The sequence below is a fragment of the Aedes aegypti genome, chromosome 3 (assembly GCF_002204515.2).
Source record: "Aedes aegypti strain LVP_AGWG chromosome 3, AaegL5.0 Primary Assembly, whole genome shotgun sequence".
Lineage (NCBI taxonomy): Eukaryota > Metazoa > Arthropoda > Insecta > Diptera > Culicidae > Aedes > Aedes aegypti.
In genome coordinates, this window is record NC_035109.1 from 176,135,679 (window position 1) to 176,157,287 (window position 21,609).

Consider the following 21,609-nt stretch of genomic DNA (forward strand, 5'->3'; position numbering starts at 1 on the left):
TTTTAGGGTCGTTAAGTCACAATTTGTAACTTTTTTTATGGATGCTCCCCTAGGGGTCTTTCAAAACTTTTGTTTACGCAGAAACAAAATTTCCCACAAAAAAATAATTGTCAGAAAGTTTCAAATTGCTAGGTTATTTCAATCAAAAGCTACATTGATTTGAATTTTGAAATGGGTCGAAAAAGACCCAAGGTTCTTACTAAAGTTAATAAATAATCATATTTGCATTGAACACGATATAGTTCGAAAATGGCTACTCTTAGAGAAGTGATCATGATAATCATTATGGTTAAGAACATAGTTTCTGAAAGTGTGGGTCGCGACCCCCAGGGGTGTCGTCAGCTGACCTCTGGTGGGTCGCAAAAAAAATGTGAGTTTGCATTAATTTTCCACGTTTCTGAAAGTCTCCTCAAGTTTTGGCTCCGATGTCAAACTGTTCTCATTTAAAATTGAAAGAATCAGTGATTTTAAAAGCATTATTGGGTCAGTCTTGGTTTTAATGTTTTATTATTCTTGAAATTATCATTTAAAATTGGCCTTGGATTATCTAAAGCTAAAATATCTGAAAAACAATAATATGATTATAAAAATGCTCAACAATAGATTCAGCTGGCAAAGTCATTTATTAGAAACAAACATCCTATATCATATTCAAATTGTTTTGAAAAAATATGATGAATAATTTTATATACGCAATTGTACATGGATTTTTTATGCATGTCGAAACATGCATTATACATTTCTGTGGCAAGATACAGTTAGAACTCTGTATTCTATGGAGAGATCTTGAGATTATACCAACCTAAAATTATAAAAGTACTAGATTTTCTAGACAACAGTACTGAGATTCTGATGTAAAATCCAAAGAACAGAAATACCTTCTCAAAGATACTTAAATTATTTCAAAAGATCAGGAACCGAATCAATTTTTTATATTTTTACAAGAATACCAGAATGGTTTAAATAATCCCAGAATTTATTCAGAACTTCCAGGACTTCAAAGGAAATCTGAGAATCTTGGATGTCACACTTCTTACGTAAAGCACAGTATTACTTTATAGATACTTGAGTTCCCACAGAAAATACAAGAAATCCGAAGAAACAACATAATTATCGTTATGCCAAAATTCACGGTAATCTTACTGGAATCTCAAAATTACAACCATTTGTGACTACTTTGCAGGATTGTCAAATCTACGTTTATTTTTTAAATTTTTCAAAAATATATACCATGCCCACACAGTTACGGATCACCCACAGTGACGGATCACTTTGGCGTTCAACATCGGATAACTCGCTCAAAACATTAACGTTGACTTAAAACATGTTTTTCCCATGTTATACTATTTGTCTTCTACCATTTGTAATGTTAAGCACAACATCCAACCGCTAAATAACGGTGTATTTGACAAATGTTTAGTTGGTAGCACACAGCTATCATTATAAGGTCGTTTCCTGTAAGGGATCATGCACAAATTACGTCACGCTACGAGGGGGGGAGGGGGTCAAGCCAAGCGTGACAAGCCTTACAAAAATTTCGGAAGACTCATACAAAAAACGTGACAAAGGGGGGGGGGGGTCAAAAAAGTTGAAATTTAGCGTGACATAATTTGTGTACCATCCCTAAGAAGTGCCGTCAGCATTCATAAGCTCCCACAGGTGGTAAAATTCAAATGTTATAGCATGTTTTATGCTCGTTCGCTTCGATTTGGTATGAATTCATCTTTGGAAAACATTTTACTTGAATTTTTATTCTAAATACCGAATACTAGCACTTCTAACTAGTGATCCATAATATGGACCAGGAAATGATTGTTTACCACGGTTATGGATCACTTCCAAAGAATGTAGATTTCTGCCATTCTATGCACTGAATTCGACATTTTCAGATAATAGCACTAAGGATTAAAATAATAAAACATCAAGGTTTGTAAATTTCATTTTTTAACAGACAAAAATGGGTGGAAAACTTGGTGTGGAGCGCAAACAGTTCATGTCTCAGTTACTACAATGCAGTATCACAATTAAAAGGGCATTTTACCCTTGTTTCCAGCTCTAACACTACTATTTTTGGCAGTAATATATGACACATTGTTAACATTCGCCATACCATGCAATACAGATGCATTGAGTTGAAAATCTCTTGATTTTGCGCACTGATCCGTAATATGTCACAATTTGATCCGTAATATGAAAATTGATCCATAATATGGTTTTAAGGAACCGATACAATTTTTAATTTTTTTGCAATCCTATGTAAACATTACACTCAAAACAGTTTACTAATCGAAGTTCCAATTTGAAACGATTCGATTCGTGCTTTTAAATTACAATTTTACGTTTTCCATGCCGTTTTATTGAATTTTATAGGTTGGACTCCACACTATTTGATCCATAACTGTGGGGTCATGGTATTTTAGTTTCAAAATCTGTACGATTTTTGTATACCTGGGTAGAACACGTACTTATCTATGCATATCATGTTTTGGTATTTTACACTTATTAAATATTTATCAGTGTCCAAGTATTGCCCAAAGTTCAATCAAGTATTATTATGATATTGAAAATATTGTTCAAAACAAAAATACTTCATTGAGGTTTTGGAATTATACTGAGAACTACTTGTGGTGACGAATTCCATGTCAAATCGGTCAGTCACAGAACTCGACTATCTTTGCAGTAAATTTTGAACATGTTTTCAGTATGGTAGTTATCGGTTCCAAAACGTATTTATTTTGGCAAAAAAAAAAAATACAAAATTTTGATAATCAGCTAATAGTTGTTCTTTTTCATGTTTATATATGTATAAAAACTTGCAATCTGCATAAACAGATCATTGATTACAAAAGAAAGAAGGAAATCTGTAAAATACAGGTGTCCACAGAAAAGTACAAACGTATAATATAGCGTCACGGATTTCAACCAAACTTTGTTCAAATATTCATTATCTTCAAACACGGAAAAAAAATTGTCTGTCTATCGAACATTTATGGTGTTTTTCAGACATTCAAAAGTGGAATACACTTAACTTTCCGAGGTTTTTCGAGCAAATCTTGATTGCTATTTTAAGGCTAAGTAGCCCGCCATTCGTTTTGGCAACAATGATGACTTTTCAGCTTGTATTTCAAAGTGATAAAACTCAGTCTTGATAGTTGATATTGACTTCAAAAAGTGTCACTGTACGCGCTAACATTCATAAAGTATGCTGATACTTTTTCAGCTGTGTCAATGCAAAACCAACTGATTTTCTTTGATTCGAAATCGTGAGATGAATTAGTAACAATCATCAACGACGCGTACAAATGTCAATGACGGCCTACTTCGCCTTAAGTTAAAATGTCCGTATTTTCCATGTAAAAACCCAATCATCAATCCTAATCCTGGGTTTTTGAGATTAAACTTAATGCTGAATTCAAAGCGAAGTACATTATTTGGTTGAAATCGGTGATGGTGGATTTCACATTCTGTGGACACTTTGTATGAAATGATCCATATGTGGCACCCTGTTTACAGGATCACGTAGTTTTCGGATAGCTCGTACAAGGAAACGGGGCGTTACCAAAAATTTTTCCACTAACAGATACAGTTTTCGACTACATATATCCGACTTTTCGTAACATCCGTTTGAAAATCACCATAACAATTACCGTGTTTCCGGGAGATGTGTGCCCTCCAAGCGCTGTACGAGACGTGGCGGAGAAAAACTAAACGAAACGTTGGGGCTGGACCGCTTTTAATTTCGGGTTAGTGGCGGCGGCGTGTGGACAGGACGCGAACATAAAGAAAGAAAAATTTAACGAGTAATAGGTACTAAAAACCGGAAGGGAAACTAATTTCCCACCAGACGAAAAACTGCGCGATTCAGAGACACAGGAAGGAGCGAGTGAATGAAAGTGTTCGTTCATGTGAATAAGCGTGCTTTCAGATTCGCGAGCACGACGGTACAGGGTGGGGATTAGGGGTGAATGAATGGAGGGGGGATGGCTAAAAGGATTCTGTCAAATGATTCTTGTCTATGTGGACGTGTAGGTCTATCTATGAAAAATGCTCAGGGGGTTAATTCCGGATGATTGATGAGCTTTTCCATTTGTATGTTAAAGTGTTTGAATATTTTTGAAAAGAAAATCGTTGCCAGGCGGTAGATGAATATCGATTAGTGATGCTGCAGATATTTTGAGATAAATCATAAATCGGTGGTCGTCAATTTAGTGAGATGAACAAGCACTTTTCGGGGCAGATCACTCCATTGATTCGGTGATGGAGTACTGAAGCCATCTATCACTTAAATGTGCTATTGCCAATATCATTTCACCGAGAAGCATTGTAGTGCTGGCGTTTGTGAAGTCAGCGCTATTTGTGTTCAAACCGCAAGCAATTAATTCCTCCTGGAACTCCCAGGGTGCAGCATTCAAGGCAATCAATTGTGACGTTTCCGGTTGATTAAAATCAATTAAAATGTGCTCACTCATCTCATCACTTCTTGGCGCTAAGCTTGGTCCGAGACCGTGAATGTGTGCATATATTAGTTGGATTTGTCACCGCGAGAGACGGCCTCAGATTCTGGCAACGAATGATGTGAGTGATAGATGGTTCTGAAATTAGAAACTGTAGTGTTTCTCAATCGTGACTGTATGTCAGTTGCTATAATTTATGAATGTACTTGCACATTAGAATGGTGCTTTTTATAATCGCATAAAAAGAGAAACCTCTAATAAAAAAAATTTGAGCAGCTATTCAGCAAGACCAAGCTGAAGGTCGTGGGTTTGAATTCTGTCGGTCGAAGATCGTTTTGTAATGACAATTTTCTCGACTTCCCAGGACATAGAATATGTTGGTACCTGTCAAACGATATACCAATGCAAAAATGGCAATTTTAGAAAATAAAGCTATCAGATAATAACTATGGAAGAAGAATAACTAAGCTGAGAAGCAGGCTCTGTCTCAGTTGGGACTTTATGCCAGAAAGCAGAAGAAGAAGAAGAAGAAGAAGAAGAAGAAGAAGGTGGGTCAAGTGGCTTGATCACGAATCTCCAAGTTAAACATGACCTTTAGTGCAGTTTACAATTAGTGCCTAAGGTATTCTTTTTTTGCCATTACGTCCGGACAGTTATTGACCAAGAGATTTATTTGCAAAAATTGGCATTTTCGTATATTGTGTGGCGACATTACGCCAAGGAAAGTCAAGGTAGTTTCCATTACGGAAGGATCCTAGACCAACCGAAAATTCAAATTTGTTTGTCAGTATAATTAGTGGTTCGTAGTTTGAAGATTGAGAAACACTGACTGGTACACTACACTCCCGTAAAAAACTCGGGAGCCTCAATGCACTACCGTAGTAGAAGAAGGTAGTTGCTCACATAAAAACGGAAGCTGTTAAATGGAATTAAATGAAATGAACATTATGAGCGAATTGTTCTGAGAGGTATGGTCTTATACTCCGATGCAGAGAAAAGAGAATAACACAAAAACGCTGACCACGAACGAAACGATGAACGAAGACTAAATTTTGACCGGAAATGAGCACAAACAATATATCTTGAATGGCATCGGAAAGGAATACGATGAAGCGAAGAATAAAGGATTTCGATAGAAAATTCCAATTAGCTGCAGCGTGTGTGTTGGTGAATTCGTGTGGTACAGAAAGGATGTTCCAATTAAAAGACGAGACATTCGAAATTAGCATTGATATAAGTAGAAGCCAGTTGTTTGATGTGGTTGATGTCAGATCATTTGACGTTAATTTTTATTGCTGTCTTGTATGGTATCACCAATTGGAAATGAGGCGTATCTATCATGTAGGATTACTTAACGTAACGTATTCTCTCCCTCTCTTTATCCACGACTCATATACATCGTAAAACTAAATCTTAAACTAAGACCGAATTGGAAAATCTAATTAAAACCTATGCCGACAAAATGAACATTTTCTTGCCTTTTTTTAGACTTGCAGTAAAATAATGTATAGTTTCCCTACGCGGCTATTCATCGAATATAGAACTTATAAATAACGAGAAAGTTGAAAGGCAAACTATAAGTTAAGAAGTTTTTTTTCCAGATGCTCGGCGAAACTAGTACGTGAGATATAATTTTTCACTGAGATTGCCTGTTTACGTGAGGTCAGGCGTTTTTGAACTGAATTGAATGTGATGTCCGATTCGTTTACATGTCTGCCTAGCCTATGCGTCGAATATGTAGAAGTCGTTCAGAGCAATTCGCAAGCTTAAAGCTTAATTTAGAAACAGAAAGAAAAAAAAGTGCAATGAAATGTGTTTTTTTCAGGACAAAAGCAAGCCAAAGATGTAGAGGAAACATAAACTAAGCCATAGATCAGAAATCGAAAGTCGGAGCAATTCACACAAGCTCGGCGAGAAAGTTGGCAGTTGAGCTTATTCACTCGGTCCTAGCAGAAGCGACAAAATGTTGTTGGAAAACGTTGGACGAGGCGTTGTTTCGCGTTTCCATGAACGTTTTGGATCACTTACACATTATAGGTACTTGTTCACACACAGTTTGTGATTTAAGTCACGCGTATTACACTGGTGGTGGTGAATATTAGAAGCGATAAATGAACACAAAACTACACACAGAGTAAACAAACAACAGTAAAACATCCGTAGGCCGGGATGCGAAGCTGCCAGCTGCGGTAGCTGGCGGATAGCCGAATCCAGCCGAGTAAACGTTATATAAGCTGCCTAACGATTTGTTGGACTCACCTCGGGCGGTCTTCAGGAGCAGGTGAGCAGGTCGCGAGAATCCGATGGCATTGTGCGCCATCAGTTCTATCCGGTAGTAGGTGTCGGCCTGTAGATCCCGCATCTCGTAGTGCGTTGCCGTTGGGATGTCCTCCTCCAAACAGGCACCTTCTAGCTCAGTCCATACACCGTTGATTTTGGATCCCTATTCGAAGATAAAAAAGGGAATGTTGGTAAAGCACTTCTATTGGATATTACAGTCAACTCTCCATAACTCGATATTGAAGGGACCATCGAGTTAGGGAGGTATCGAGTTACAGAACACAAAACCAGTGCAACTGAGATCGAAGGAACCATCGAGTTAGCCATGAAAACCTACTTTTACTATGGTTCTCTAACTCGATATCGAGATACGAAATATCGAGTAAGGGAGAGACGACTGTAGTATAAAAAAGAACTTCAGGTATCCCCCGATGTATGGTAGTAATTAGGTAAGAGTAGATAAAAACTGCGTAAATGGAGAACCGTAGACCACGAGAATTATGCCAATTTCTTCCAACATGGTTTATTTTGACATTCCGAGGACATAGAATGACCATATTTTGAACTACCGGACCTCCATACTTGAGAATGAATCTACATATGCCAGAAGCCTTTCATCTCAGAGATATTTGAAATCATTCTCAATTATGCCTTGATAGCCATGGCATCCACAGGCATATTTGACTTGTCTTGAAAAGCTGATTTTATCGCCAACCAGCCGTACAAGGTACTTCAAACCATTCTGTACAATCTAACCAAGGATGGGTCTCTGTGGCACTATTGCGATTATTTTAAGACAAATTTCTTAGTGGATATTACACAAGAGTTCCTAGATTGAAGTGACCAGATGTATAAGAAACACATTTTCTTATCATTAATTTTTAAAACGATAATTGTTAAAGGATTGGAAGTTTTCAATTTTACAGTAATTATACTGTTTTCCACTTTTGCTCGAAATTTCACACGTGTTTTCAATATATTATTCTATTTAATTTGTTTACCGGCATATCGGTCTTTTCTGCTCGAAGTAAGAGGGAGGAAGGAGAAGAAAGCACTGAATACTAGATGGATAGGTACCGTAATGGAACTGCGAGGGAAATTGGATTAGATGTCGAAGAGGGCTCATACCATATAAAAAAGTATTACTGGAAACGTCCTTCCTTGTGGCTAACGTCCTCTATGCGAACGGCTTGGCGTGTTTTTAGAATAATACTACCAATACAGCCACTACCAAATGTCTCTCAGTGTTCAAGGATTCCAAAGCTTCCGTTACTTGTGCCAAAAGAAACGGTTTCACAGTGCAGACTAAATAAATTTAAAAAAGGTGAGAGTTTTGAGTTAGCATCACGAGAGATCGCAGCAAGCGGAGTGCGCATTTGAATGTTTTTTTTCACAATTATTGACAATTCGAGTGACAATTAGAAGTTCGGCAGTCAAAACTTCGGCGAAGTTCGGCGTCGGCATTCTTATTTGGTGCTTCGCCGACGCATAAGGATTTCCTTTGTCGGCGTAGCATTTCGGTAGAATGCCGACGCCAAACTTTGGCGAACTTTCGGTGATATTTCATTTCTCTTATGAACTTCGGTCTAAAGTTAATCTGAATGCACAATACTGTCAGATTTTTCTCGGTTCCTCGAAACATTAATTTAGCTGATAAACTATCAAAACGGATATCGACCCGACGCCTAATTATGTGATGAAAAGATTAGCTTTCTAAAGTGGTTCTATTGATTATTTGAGTGATGAAATACGTGATAATGGAAGTATTTGCTGGAAGAACAATGACGGCATTCTGTATTTAACTCACAGCAGAACTACTATATGGATGTGGCAAGCAGAAGATGGCAGGCTGCAGTTTTGGTGAGAAGTTTCCAATATGTACTTTTTTCAACGCAGTAAACTTGGGGAGGCATTCACAGACAGCGTGGAAGTCTCATCAGCGGAACGGTATATCCCGAATAACTTGTGAAAGGGTCATGGAGGCCATTTGTAGTCAGGCATGTAATGAATAGGCTTCGCGCGTAGGATGGTCCCTAATATCAATAGAATATAAACCATGATTGTAGTTTAAATTGCAAATTTTGTAAAGTGCATCTCATTACTAGGAGAGATTTTTTTACTTCATTTAATTTGAAAAATATGTTTGTTTGCTGTAAATTTTTAGTGCTTTAGATTGGGGAATGTTTATTTTGCACAGTGGGTGAAAATCATTTGATATTCAATCGAAGAATTGTTTTAGGAACGAAAAATCACATACCGTTAAGTCACCAGTCACCGTGCGGCCTCCATTCACCATGCACATATACAAATTCGTACAGAATATTCATACAATTTTCACAAATTATTCTTTTGTCAGCAAAATAAGAGAAAACTAATGAAATGAAGTAGTTTTTGTCACGAAGAGTTTTGGAAAACCTAGTTTATGTAGTCAAAATCATGTGAATTCTGTTCGATAATGAGATTTTTCAACACTCTTAGTAGAAACGCCAAAAATTTACATTTTTCATTTTAACGTTAGATAACCACATTTTTCATAATTTCCACAAGTTTTCACTGTGGATACTATTAGTTAGATGTATTTAATCGTATGAGCAATGAGATTTGATGTAAATTAGAATTTTTTATTGTGTTTCAGTCGAAACCCAAATGCACGGTGAATGGATCCTTTTCAATATATATGGTTCCTATTACCGTGCATTAGTGTAAAAGGCTTGACATTATTCGGTAATATTTGATTTATTGTTATGTCGTGATTAAACGACTTCATATTTAGTTTTTGAGCGAATATGGAATGGTTTGGACAATACAGTCAAACCTCCTATAACGGTTTTATTGAAAAAATAATTATTTAGCCAATATTTAAAATTTTTATGGTTTTTATTGTAAATGAAGATTTGAATACTCTTAAAAATAAGTGCGCACGCTACTAGCAACATAGTTGCTCAATCAACAACATTTATTCAAGATACGACATAAAATCATGATGAAAACTATACGCATGGTGAATGGTGCACTAGTGTGCACGGTAAATGGTGAAATAGAACGGTACGAGGCGACCTTAACAAGACATTTTCAAACATAATTTTTGAGTATTTTTTTGTGATACATCACTAGTTTTAGATTTTTCCCTGAATTATGATAGAACTGCACGCTACGTAGTGGTATTCTAGTACGCTTCAAATTATTTGGAAAATTTATTTATTATTTTGAAGTGAAAATTTTTCTTAAATGCACGGTGAATGGTAGCTTGACGGTACATGACAACCCATTTAAGGAATAAAAAATGCAGTTGATTTATTAATTAGGATATAAATTAAAGAAAATTTGGGAGGGTTGTTTTCTTTTCGTTTCAGAGAGCGAGTAACGGCGCTTAAGCCTAGGATATTGAGCCAGGATATACGGAAGAAATACCTGTGTCCCATCCCAGGAAATGAACCATGCACAGCAATGGAGTGTGCATTGCCATTCTTAGACTCACCACGTTCTTGCCTATTCCCCTAAATGGAACGGTTGGTACGGTTGTCCCCGTTCCTTCCTCTGCAAAATTTCAAAATTTCGTCTATCATGTTATTCATACGTGAATAATCTGATCGTCGTAATTTTTGTAATTATCTGCAAACCCCAAGTCTGCACAGTGATCCTGGACATTTTAATATTTGTATCATATCATTTATATGCTGCAAATATTAATGTTGACAAGAAAATACCGGAAGAAATTTCAGTATTTCCAGGATGCTTTTCAATATTTGCTGTGCAAGCGTTTAGATTAGATTAGGTGGGAGTTTTCAGTTAGCATCACGTAACTAATGGGGAAAAACGTTTTAAAATGTTACGTAGAGAGGGGGAAAATTTTCTGATTTTTGGCTTTACGAGATTTGTATACCATGCTTAAGAATATTACTAAATTTGGCCAAGCATTCCTTCTAAAATTTATCTACATTTTACATTCTTCAGACAATAATTTTGGTTATTTTTAAGAGATTCTGAGAAGAGGTATTCCATGAAATCCCCCAATGGATGTCTCACTTTGAAGATTGTTAATGCAATACACCCAAGCATTTCGTCAAAAAATAGTCTAAAAGCTTCTTTTAAATATTCATTATACATAAAATTCTTCCCAAATTTTCCATAGGAACTTTTTCAACAATCCTGTTCTAATTCAGTAATAATTAGATCAGAATGTAATTATTGTTTATCATTATAATAAAGCTGTATGAGAATAAAATGACATGATATAATTAAGTTCAATTGCATGATGTGTTTCTAAAGCATAAAAAAAAAAAATCAAAATAAATCTTCAAATAATAAATACTAATATTTTTTTTGTATAAAGTTCTTATTTTTAGAACGAAAGACCATAAATGTGATATTTTATCTGATAAGTGAAATCCGTTTTTGTTACCAATTTCCATTAAATGTAAGTGATATATTTTAAGTTCAAAAATAAACTCCCGCACGATGACGACATGCATACGAAATTGCTAGATCAGAAATCAAAAATCAGAAATCGTGACTAAAATATCCAAATGAGAAGAAAAATGAAAACAATAAATTCTTTTGTATATGAAAACCGAATTTAGTACTATATCATCCACTAGAGTTTGTATCATGTGACAGATACGCGAATTTCGAACTCAACTCTAAGACCGTAGTCAAGAGTCTTGTACACGACACTGAAGAGGGCCTTATACTCATTTACAGCAATGAAATTCCCTGAGATTTTCAGGTTTTCCAGGTTTTAAAAATAATTCTAGGTTAAAGAAATTCCCCAAAACAAACGAATAGTTAATTTAAGATGATTATTTTTTTTTCAAATGAAGGGTTTCTTCAAAAATATATTTGTCTAGGAAAAAAATAAAAAAAAGTGGTGATTTTTGTTGTTTGGCACGAAGATTAAGAATGTTTATCAAATGATCTAAATTGGCCTTTAACCATCAAAGTCAGATATGAAAAAAAATAGTCGATGCGATCTTAAGAAAAACATATCCTTTCTCTTAAACCCACAATGTTTTTCTGGAGAGCGTCTTGCATTTTTTCTTTGATGATATCAAGGCTGGTAGTGTGAACGTATTAGAAATAATAACTTTAGACTCTTTTAGTTTAAAAAGGGGACCATACATATTTTATGAATACTAAGAGATACCTAACATTAAGCACGAGATTAGAGTTTGATTGCTACGTTGAACAGACATTTTTCTATGTATAAAAAATTTCTTAATAAGGAATCCTAGAAACAAATTAATCGAGAAGTTTCTTGAAAAGTTTATAATAGATATCATAGAATAATTCCAGAAGAATTTTGGAGCAATTCCTGAAAGTAATCGTGAATGAATGTTTGAAAAAATCCTTATGAAAATGCCTGGAATTAATGAAAAAATCGGCTTAGGATTCATTGTAGGATTTCGTGGAAAAGTATCGAAACGAATATACTTTTGTGGAAGCGTTAGAGCGCTCGTAGAGTTTTGGACCAAATCCTGAAAAAAATCCTCTAAGCATCCATTGAAAAATCGCAGGTAGCTTCTGAAAGTATTGAAGAAGAAATCACTGGGGAAATTACTATAATTCCTTAAGCATTCTAGAAATCTTGGAAAAATATCATTAAGAACATGTAGATTAGTCGCCTAATATGTTTTGTAGGTTTGTCTGGAGCCTCTAGAATTTTGCAGCAGGTGTTTATTTATTTTGTATAATATGCGAAAAAACAATTTTATATTTTTTGAAGTTTTCAACTTATCAACTGCTCATGAACGACACCCAACTGGAACTGTACTTGCCAATTTGACAATCTTAAGTTCTGAATCCTGTTTTATGCTGATTGATTAAAAGTACTGAACATGTCAACTAGCGTTTTGATAGCGACACAGTCGACAAATTTTATGGTTGAGGAGATTTTTTGTCACAAAAATCACATATTCTGTTCTGTTTGAAAATAATTTCCCTGAGTGTAACCGAAATTCCCTGAAAATTCCAGGTTGAATAAAATTCCCTGATAATTCAAGATTTTCCAGGTTATTTCAGGTAGTAAACACGTTGTTAAAGTTACGGCTAAAGTTACAATTAAATGATATAGTATTAAATTCGGTATCATTTACTTATAAGTATTCCATTAAATAACTCGAAGATATATTATCTAATAAATTTATGATTTCTTTGCATTCAGATTGTTTTCTGTTCCCTTAAAGACTGTAAATATAAAATGCACTAAGTAAGTGCATATGATATGATGTTCCGAACACCACAATGTGTTATCTTCAAACTATGTCGATAAATGGTGTTTGTAACTAATAAAAATTAATATCGGCTCCGTCATGCCTCATTGCGCTTGAGCCTTTACAACAACAGTTAATTATGTTGATTCTTCATCATTTTGAATGAAATATTCCAAAACAGTTTCCGGTATTGAAATACTTCGTTGAAGTATAGAAAAAAAAATATTTTGATAGTTACGCCTTTATAAAGGCGTAACTTAAAATTTCGACCAACGTTGTTCAAAAAACTGCCTAGAGGAGTGAAATAAGTAAATGATTCATCTGGCATTTAAAGTTTTGATGGCTATTTTTATTTATTTATATTTATAATAACGATAAACGGAGCACCGCGTAAGTTCTTGCTTGGTAGAAAGACCCAATAGATAGGGAACAGAGTCCTTCCTTTTACCACGAAATGTAAGCGATAGAAAGTTGTCAGTTTCGCTTCTACAGCCATTTTGCTTCAATCGGGTGTCCTGGTGGTCCCTCTTATCCCAAAATGCATATAACATTAGAAATATAGCCAAATATTACAACCAATCATGATAAGATCTCACCATTGTTTTTGTTATCCTTGTGTAGTATTTCGAAGCATAAAAGATGTCGTCAAATTATTTTACCGTAAACTATAATTAATCATTTGAGCGATTTACTAGGAAACAAATCTTTGCGACGTAAACTGATATTGTGGCATTAATCTAAAAAATTCCATCCCTTCATAACCGAAACTATCATGCAATATTACTCCCTGAATTAACCTATCTCCCAGAGATGTACGTTCATACGGGGTAGTATTGATCCATTGAGATAAATGCCTGGTCATTCTATTCTATTCTATTCTAAGCGCTTGCACAGCCAATAATGAAAAGCATCCTGGAAATACCTAAATTTATTCAAGTATTTTCTTATCAGTATTAATATTTACAGAATATCAACGATATAATACAAATATTAAAATGGCCAGGCCCACTGTGCAGACTTTGGGGTTGAAGAACATTGAAAAACTCGTGACGATTAGGTTATTCACGCATGAATAAACTGATAGACGCAACATTTTCAATTTAAGGAAGGAAGAAACGGGGACAACCGTACCAACCGTTTCGATTCAGGGTTATAGGTAAAATCGTTGGAAGTGGCGTTGTTAAGAAAGTTAATGCACACCTCATTGTTGTTCTCCTGGGATGGGACATAGGCATTTCTTCCTTATGTCCTGGCTCTAGAGCCTTGGTTAAAGCGCCTTTGCTCGCTCTCTGAAACGAGATGAAAAATAATATTGCTCCTTTCCTGCTATACAGAAACCGAAACCGTTACCCATAAATTTAAAAACATTTGTGCAATATAATGAACATAATTTCAAAAATAATGGTACAAAAGGTTTCTGTACAATTAAAATAGGAAAAAAAAAGAATATTATAACATGTTTTAACCTACCAAAAGTGAAACCATGTATGTAATTTGAATAAAAATTACAATACTGATTATTAACCCTTTCCCGCCCATGGTGTCTGTAGAGCACCAAAACTTTCAACCTTTGTATCTTTAAAAATAACAAACAAAATTAAATTGTTTTCACGCTACTTCATAATTACACATCTCCTCTTTCACTACAATGCCTTATTTTAGGGATGCCAACACATTTAACATGTTGTTCTTCGAAAAACATGTATGAAGGAATGGGTTTTACCGGTCAAAAAATATTACATGATTTCGAAGCCTGATGTAACAAAGAGAATTAATCCCCAAGGTAGAAATAAAAATATTTTCCAATAGATTTACTCTTTATTTGATCTAACATATGTTCAGAAATGTACAATTTTGTTTCGCAATCATTGAATTTGATGGGATTTGTATGGTGCACATATGCACCACTGGGCGCATGGCACACAAAAAAGTGTAATGTCGAAATTCCATCATTGTTTACATTCAACATGAAATTGTTGTTATCAGCTCAGTTTGCAAATTTTACTGAAAAATCGTAAAGAAATAAGAGAAATCTTTACGAAAGTTTCGCAGAAAGTGATTTTTTCGGATTTTTCGATGAAGATTCTGATGCGTTCAATGGATTTGACGAAGTCACTGATGAAGTGGCGAAAATCTCTAGGTATGCTTCGAAATCGATTAGATCCAGAAGTAAGATCAAAATTAGAATCGTATCGTATAGCGGAATATATGTAGAGGTATATTACAGATTCCGATATTGTTCACTTTATCATTGTTCCGAAGGAGATTAAATGGTGAAGATTTTGGATATGAGCAATGATGAAGATGAAGTAATCTAGTTCATGATACTTCCACTGTCGAAAAACATCGAAGTATTGGATTATACTCATGTGACGAGTTAGGTAAAGGAAAAGATACGAGACGACAATTGAAAAAGCGTTTGAAGCATGCTCATCTGAAAAATTTACGATTAAGCCATAAAGTACTCTCAGTTCCTGGTGGTACATCAGAGCACCAGCTCATATTTGATTTTAAGTTACCTTGAACACTAATTCATAGTTCAAAAACAAGCTTTTGTTCTACGATTTTGCGCAAAAATGTACATTTCTATTTTTAATAAAGAAAAAAGTCATGGGCGGGATAGGGTTAAAAACGATCTCACCAGATTTCAGTTGAACATTAATGTTTGATGGTTTCGTATTCAATAATCATAGACCTCGCTTTTCCGCCAATCATTGTGAGTTACGCTTGAAGCAATCGACGAGAGTTTTTTCATTTCTGGGGGTCTTGGGTTATTGACGAATTGTTCCGTCTGCTGTTTATGTGCCCGGTGCCAAGACTGATTGTTGGTTTATCCACAAGCCAAGGTCACTTCCTCCGCCTGCACTCGGGCTCACAAATTGACGAAAGTCCGTTATTTTCGGAAACAGCAGCAACACTTGAAACACGGAAACGACAACACATCCATAGTGTTTCAGTACTTCCCATCGATCGTTGTTTTCTGTTTTTCTTTCCGCAACAACGAATGTTCCAAGTTAACGTAGGTCACGATAAAATGCACTTATTATGAGAAAAAAAAATCTCAGCTTTTTTCGAATCAGCCATTTTATAATTTCTCACACCAGCCGATTTGAAATCACTCGCGGAGAAGAAAAAAAACGTGACATTAAATTTCAAACACAACCGTTCGCGCGCCATTTGAGATAAATGCCTGGTCATAGGCATAAAATGAATCCATACTTCTGAGGGGCTGACCATTTACTTCCTAGTTTTTTTTTCAGCTTCTTTTCGACCCCCTTGCCCATGGCAAGACCTTTTGTAAGAAAATAACAAACATTTTGTTTGGCGCGTAAGAAATCTCAACCCCCCCTACAACCATGTTATAGACGACTTTTAACCACAATGCGCCGAACTGTCTGACGACACTAGTCGCACAGCTATGAATACAACATGGTTACTTGAAAAGGGGTCAAAGGGTTTGAAAAGAACTATTAAGTAAGAAGAATGATAAGTATAATAATAATAAATTAATTAACAAGTTATTTTATATTTATGTGGAAAATATAAAACATACTTCAAATTTAATTGAGCAATTGAACTTTCAAAAACAACCCAGTTGAAAACTGAACAACTTTGAGTTTTAGGGTTTGAATACATATCTGCAATATACAATCATGCAATCCTTGGTTTCTAATTCGCTGTACACTTAAGCCCTAATGAGGCTCTCATTCAAAAAAAAAAAAAAAAAATAACATTCACATTAACATTTTGCTACATTGCCACTTTGCTACATTGTGAATATAACATTTCATTATATAATTAAATAAAGCATTTAACACTTACCGGACAGAACTTCACCTTGTAGAAGTTGATTGGCTCGCCATTGTCGACCGGCACATTCCACCGCAGTTCGAAATGATCTGCATAAGGCGATGCTACGATAGCGTCGTCTTCTTCGTCCTCCTCCTGAATAGGTGTGTGCAGCGTTTTCGGAGTTTCCGGTTCGGATCGTTTCGGAGTAGAATGCACCATGTAAGCGGACCATGGCCCAAGTCCTACCACATTCCTTGCAGCAAAGCGGAAACTGTACGATGTCTGAGGTCGTAAACCTTCCACAATGTAAGGACTATCGGGAGACCAGGTACGATTCATTGCGGTGTTCCAATCCGGGTTGAACTCCTCTTTGTACTGTACGGACATTGCAGTGATCGGTAGCCCTTTCTCGAACGCTGGTGGAATGATGTCGAACGTCATCGAAGTAGCACTAACGGATTTTGGTTTGGCTTGAGCAACGGCTTCGGGAATTCGAGCCTCACGCAGCTCCATAATATGTTCTTCACGACCGAGGCGATTCGTGGCAACGCATTTGTAGCTTGTGTAATATCGTTGCTCCCTTGGCGTGATGATCAGATCGCTTCTGAAACCTTGCTCCTCGATTTTCATGTTAATGTCGTACAAATCCGAAATACGACGATCATTCCATCGCCATTCAATAGTTGCGTTGGGAATAGCTTGCGCGAAGCAACTCAAATTTGCTGGACGCTGTTCCCAAGTGTACACCGGCGGCAATGCTTTCAGATGATCAAAGTTTGGTTTGTACTCAACGGTAATATGACCAACTTTGTACGCTACATCTCCTGGATTTCTGGCAATGCAATCGTACAAACCGTCATCAGTCTTATCTAGCTGTGAAATTCTTAAATTTCCAATAGTTTCGCTTCGCTCGGCATTCTCTTGCATGTCCAGAACGATACGATCATCGCTGACTTGCAGTCCTACTCTGTACTCTTCAGTTGTACCGTATCGTCGGAATGTAATTTCTGGTGGTGGCCTACCGAACGCTCTACACGCCAGCACGGCTTCCTCACCTTCAGGTACTGTGATATTCATGAATTCGATGATCTTCGGACGAATCAGAACGTTTAGTTTAGTGGTTGATTCAGAAATGCCAGCAGCATTCTTGGCTACACACGTGTAGGTGTCATGATCGTCTTGTTCCACTCGACTAATGTCAAGCTGACCTGTCAACGCATTCACGGAGAACCTAAACGTTGGAATGAATAATGAATTGTTATAGATATTTTTCTAAAATTGATTTACGCAATTGAAACAAACCTATCGATATCAGCCACATTTTGCTGAGTGCTCTTCTTAATCCATTGGAATTCAGGTACTGGTTTGCCGGTAGCATTGCACAAGTACGAAAACGATTGTCCCTCCACGGCATTTAGAGTCGTTGGTAGTTGTTGCACTTCCGGTTTGATTTGAACTTCGACGCGGATGACTCTTTTGGCCAATTCACCAGTTGATATCACAGCCGCTCGGCATGTGTACAAACCGTCGTCGTTCTCCGACACATTACGAATCAGCAGCCCTCGGTTCTCGATTACGTACCGACCACTGGATTTAATCTGAAAGGCGCACATTATTATCACATGCAATGGTACCAGAGCTGCATACGACTTACCGGGTCACCATCCCGAAGCCAGTCGACGGTGGCTGGCGGATTGGCGTACACCTCGCAACGTACGATATAGTCCTCACCCAGAATTGGTCGTTGATCCTCGGGAGCATCCTTCCACGTGATGGCAACTGAAAGAACATAGTAACAGTAAAATAGCTGCGGTCAGCAACACTATTTCCACATATATCTCTCTGCTATGGTAATTCTATGCGCTGCAATTTCAAAAGATATTATCCGTACGGGTGGTCTTGATTTGAACTCAGACAGTGTGCGATTTAGAACAAAGGAACGAACAAAGGAAGCAACTCCCGATAATCGTTTATAACGTGGCAGCATGGCTCTGGGCCACACATGCAAAGGGATGGTTGCGTATGGCATGACAATTGCATCCTTCATAGCACCAGCAGGAGCTTCCCTCAGCCCTTGGTTACCGCAATGCCGTTCAATATGCACTGCATACAGCATCAGTAGAGGCAACATTATGATTACGACCACCAGCAGGGCCGTTTCGAATGTAAGAAAATTTTGGTAATTGTTGCTCTTGATTTATAAGAACTGCATGAACGAGTCTGAATGCAAATAATCAAAAGAAGGAATTCATTTCCAATGTCTGATAGTCATTTTTATAAGGCAATTTCAGTATTTGAAGTATTTCATCGGGACGAATTGAATAATTCTCGATTGCTTTTTTAAATTGACATAAGTAACTTTACAGAGTTGGAGAAAATTATTTTGGGAAACTTATAATCCTATTTCTAAATTAATTAAAAAAATATGCATTTTTTCATTGCGTGTATTTAAAACATATCCATGCAAGTATGGTGACCATAGGTCAGCCACATGTCCTCATTTTCTTTTAAAATGTGCTGTTCAAAACGAGGAAAAATCCATGTGTTAAAAAAAACAGTTTTAACCCTACAGCTACCAGCATCACTTTTTTCTACAAAAATTACTTAAATTATTTTAACATTTTCGCTCAAAATCATTTTTGCACCGTTTTGAACAAGTCATCAAGATAAAATCTGTTATAAAAAGTAATCGCAATGTGAATTTTGGCCTACTAGTTTTGAAGATATTTCGATGTTCTTCTTTACATTGCTTTGTGGCCATGATCCACGTACATATTGGACACGGGATTTTCTTACATTCGGACACTTGCTTTTTGAAGCAGGAATATATTTCTAAGAGTCCATTGTAGAGTTGGTACCAACAGTTATATATCCAGAAATAATTTGCAATTCGTTAGAGACAACTCAATCGATTTGCATGGTTTTATAGGGAAGCTTCTCAATATGTACATTGGTCTCATCTTTCTATTTGTATATCTTTCTATCTTGCTATTTTTCTAGAGCCTAGTAGTATTAAAATAATGTCAAATTGTTGTTATTGTCAAAAATCCAAATAAGAAAAAGGAGAAAAGGATTGGGATGCTCAAGTTTAAGAAAAAAAAAACAAAATTCACAAATTCGCTAATAAAAATAACTTGTTATCCAAAACGTGATGAGATCAATTTTGATTTAGATAACAAAAATTTAGATCGTAAATAAAAATTTGGATACTAGAGGATAAACGTTCGCCAATGGGGCCTTTCTTAGCCTATTGGTAACGTCCACGGCTACAAAGCAAAGCCATGCTGAAGGTATGTGGGAAAACTCTCAGTCAATTCTGGTTACAAGCTCACTCGCACTTGAAGAAAACCATGCGGTAACGGTACAAGAGTATGAAGAACAGGGCTTCAGGTCAAGCAACAGCACCTGCATCGTTTGTTGGACAGCAGAATTCCATCGAAATCTTTTTGGCAACAGGTAAAAAGCTTCGGAGTTGGCAAGGACAAAACGGCACAAAATATACGATAATACCAAATCGAGAAAACTTAAATTTTGCAACGAGATTAAAAGTGCGACGTTTTGGATGAATGTTCGAGCATGCTCATAATTCATAACACAAATATTGACACAATCTGAACGGAAGTACATTATAAAAGCACTCTGTATCGCTCACTGCTTTGTTCACTTTCATTTCCAGGTTAAAAGCACTCTTGAGTGATCCGCAAATCTTGCGATGTTGTTATCACATTTTTTTTCTTTATGAAATTTTCCTCTGTTGTATTTCATTGGCACCGAGCTGTAAACCCCCACGACAATGTAAAAATTCCAAATAAGGCAAGGCAATGAAGTGACATTTAGCAAAATAGACCCGAATCATGTATTGAAGCAACTTAAGACTAGTGATGCACAATTCATCAAAAAGTTTAGTCAAATCAATGAATTTGGCTCATAATCATATTATCTAGATTAAGAGGGCAGATTACTCATAAGTAAAATGGACGTTGGGCAAACTAAAATAGCACTATTTTTATCTTATAGAGAATAAGTAGCACAGCAATCTCCACATAAAACAATGTAACTGAAAATTCAAAACTAATTCAAAGTGGATCATTATTATATGAAATACTATTAAACTATATTCCTTTGGTTTGCAAATTCACGAAGTTTTACAAGTTGCAAACTAGATTCAGGAATCGCCAATGTAGTGACCACTTCCTTTGGGGAGAAGTTCGAAGCCTCGCGTAGATCTTTCCGCGTTGCTGTATTTAAGACTATTCCATAGCAGATCATTTTGGAAGATGTTACAAAGGATAATCACACTTTCCGTCCATGCGATTATGAGGCCGTCCTTTATTATTGTGGATGCCTGTGAAACGGGACCATTCACTCTAAGTCGTTGATTTGTAATGTACATTGTCTTACTCTTAGCAGGATTTACGTGGAGTTCGTTTCGCCGGGGCGGGGAAACTACCAGGTGACCCGTCGGCGTATAGACCTATCTGTCTACTAGGTACGACGGGAGAGATTGATCCTCAACAGGCTAGTACTGTATACGGAATGTGCGGACGACCTGTCCAACAACCAGAATGGATTCAGGAAAGGGTAATCTACTCTGGACGCTATCCAGTCGGTCGTTCAGACAGATGAGGTGGCAATCGAGCATAAAAGCTGCGGCATCCGTTTCTGCGCGGTTGTCACTCTGGATGTGAAGAATGCGCTCAACAGCGCAAGCTGCGAAGCGATAGCCCACGCACTTCACTGCCTCAAGGTACCGGTGCAGTTGTGTCTGCTTCTAGAAAGCTATTTTGATGGTAGGATTCTACTTTAAGACACAGAGGAAGCGGCTAATTTAAGTCAGAAAAGCGTTTGAATCGTCGCCTGAATACCTCAAGGTT

The 21,609-nt window shown here is 36.6% G+C and overlaps 1 protein-coding gene across 11 annotated transcripts in view; it reads right to left on the reverse strand.

Moving 5' to 3' along the window:
• The window catches only part of LOC5571586 (fasciclin-2), a 354,102-nt gene that overhangs the window by 56,551 nt on the left and 275,942 nt on the right, over window positions 1–21,609 (reverse strand). For all 11 annotated transcript variants that reach the window (XM_021848465.1, XM_021848463.1, XM_021848462.1 and 8 more), the window contains 4 exons: window positions 18,390–18,514; window positions 18,038–18,333; window positions 16,766–17,966; window positions 6,714–6,897 (listed from right to left, as the gene is read on the reverse strand). In XM_021848465.1, the coding sequence (XP_021704157.1) occupies window positions 6,714–6,897; window positions 16,766–17,966; window positions 18,038–18,333; window positions 18,390–18,514 (1,806 nt within the window). The remainder of the gene's footprint in view (window positions 1–6,713; window positions 6,898–16,765; window positions 17,967–18,037; window positions 18,334–18,389; window positions 18,515–21,609) is intronic.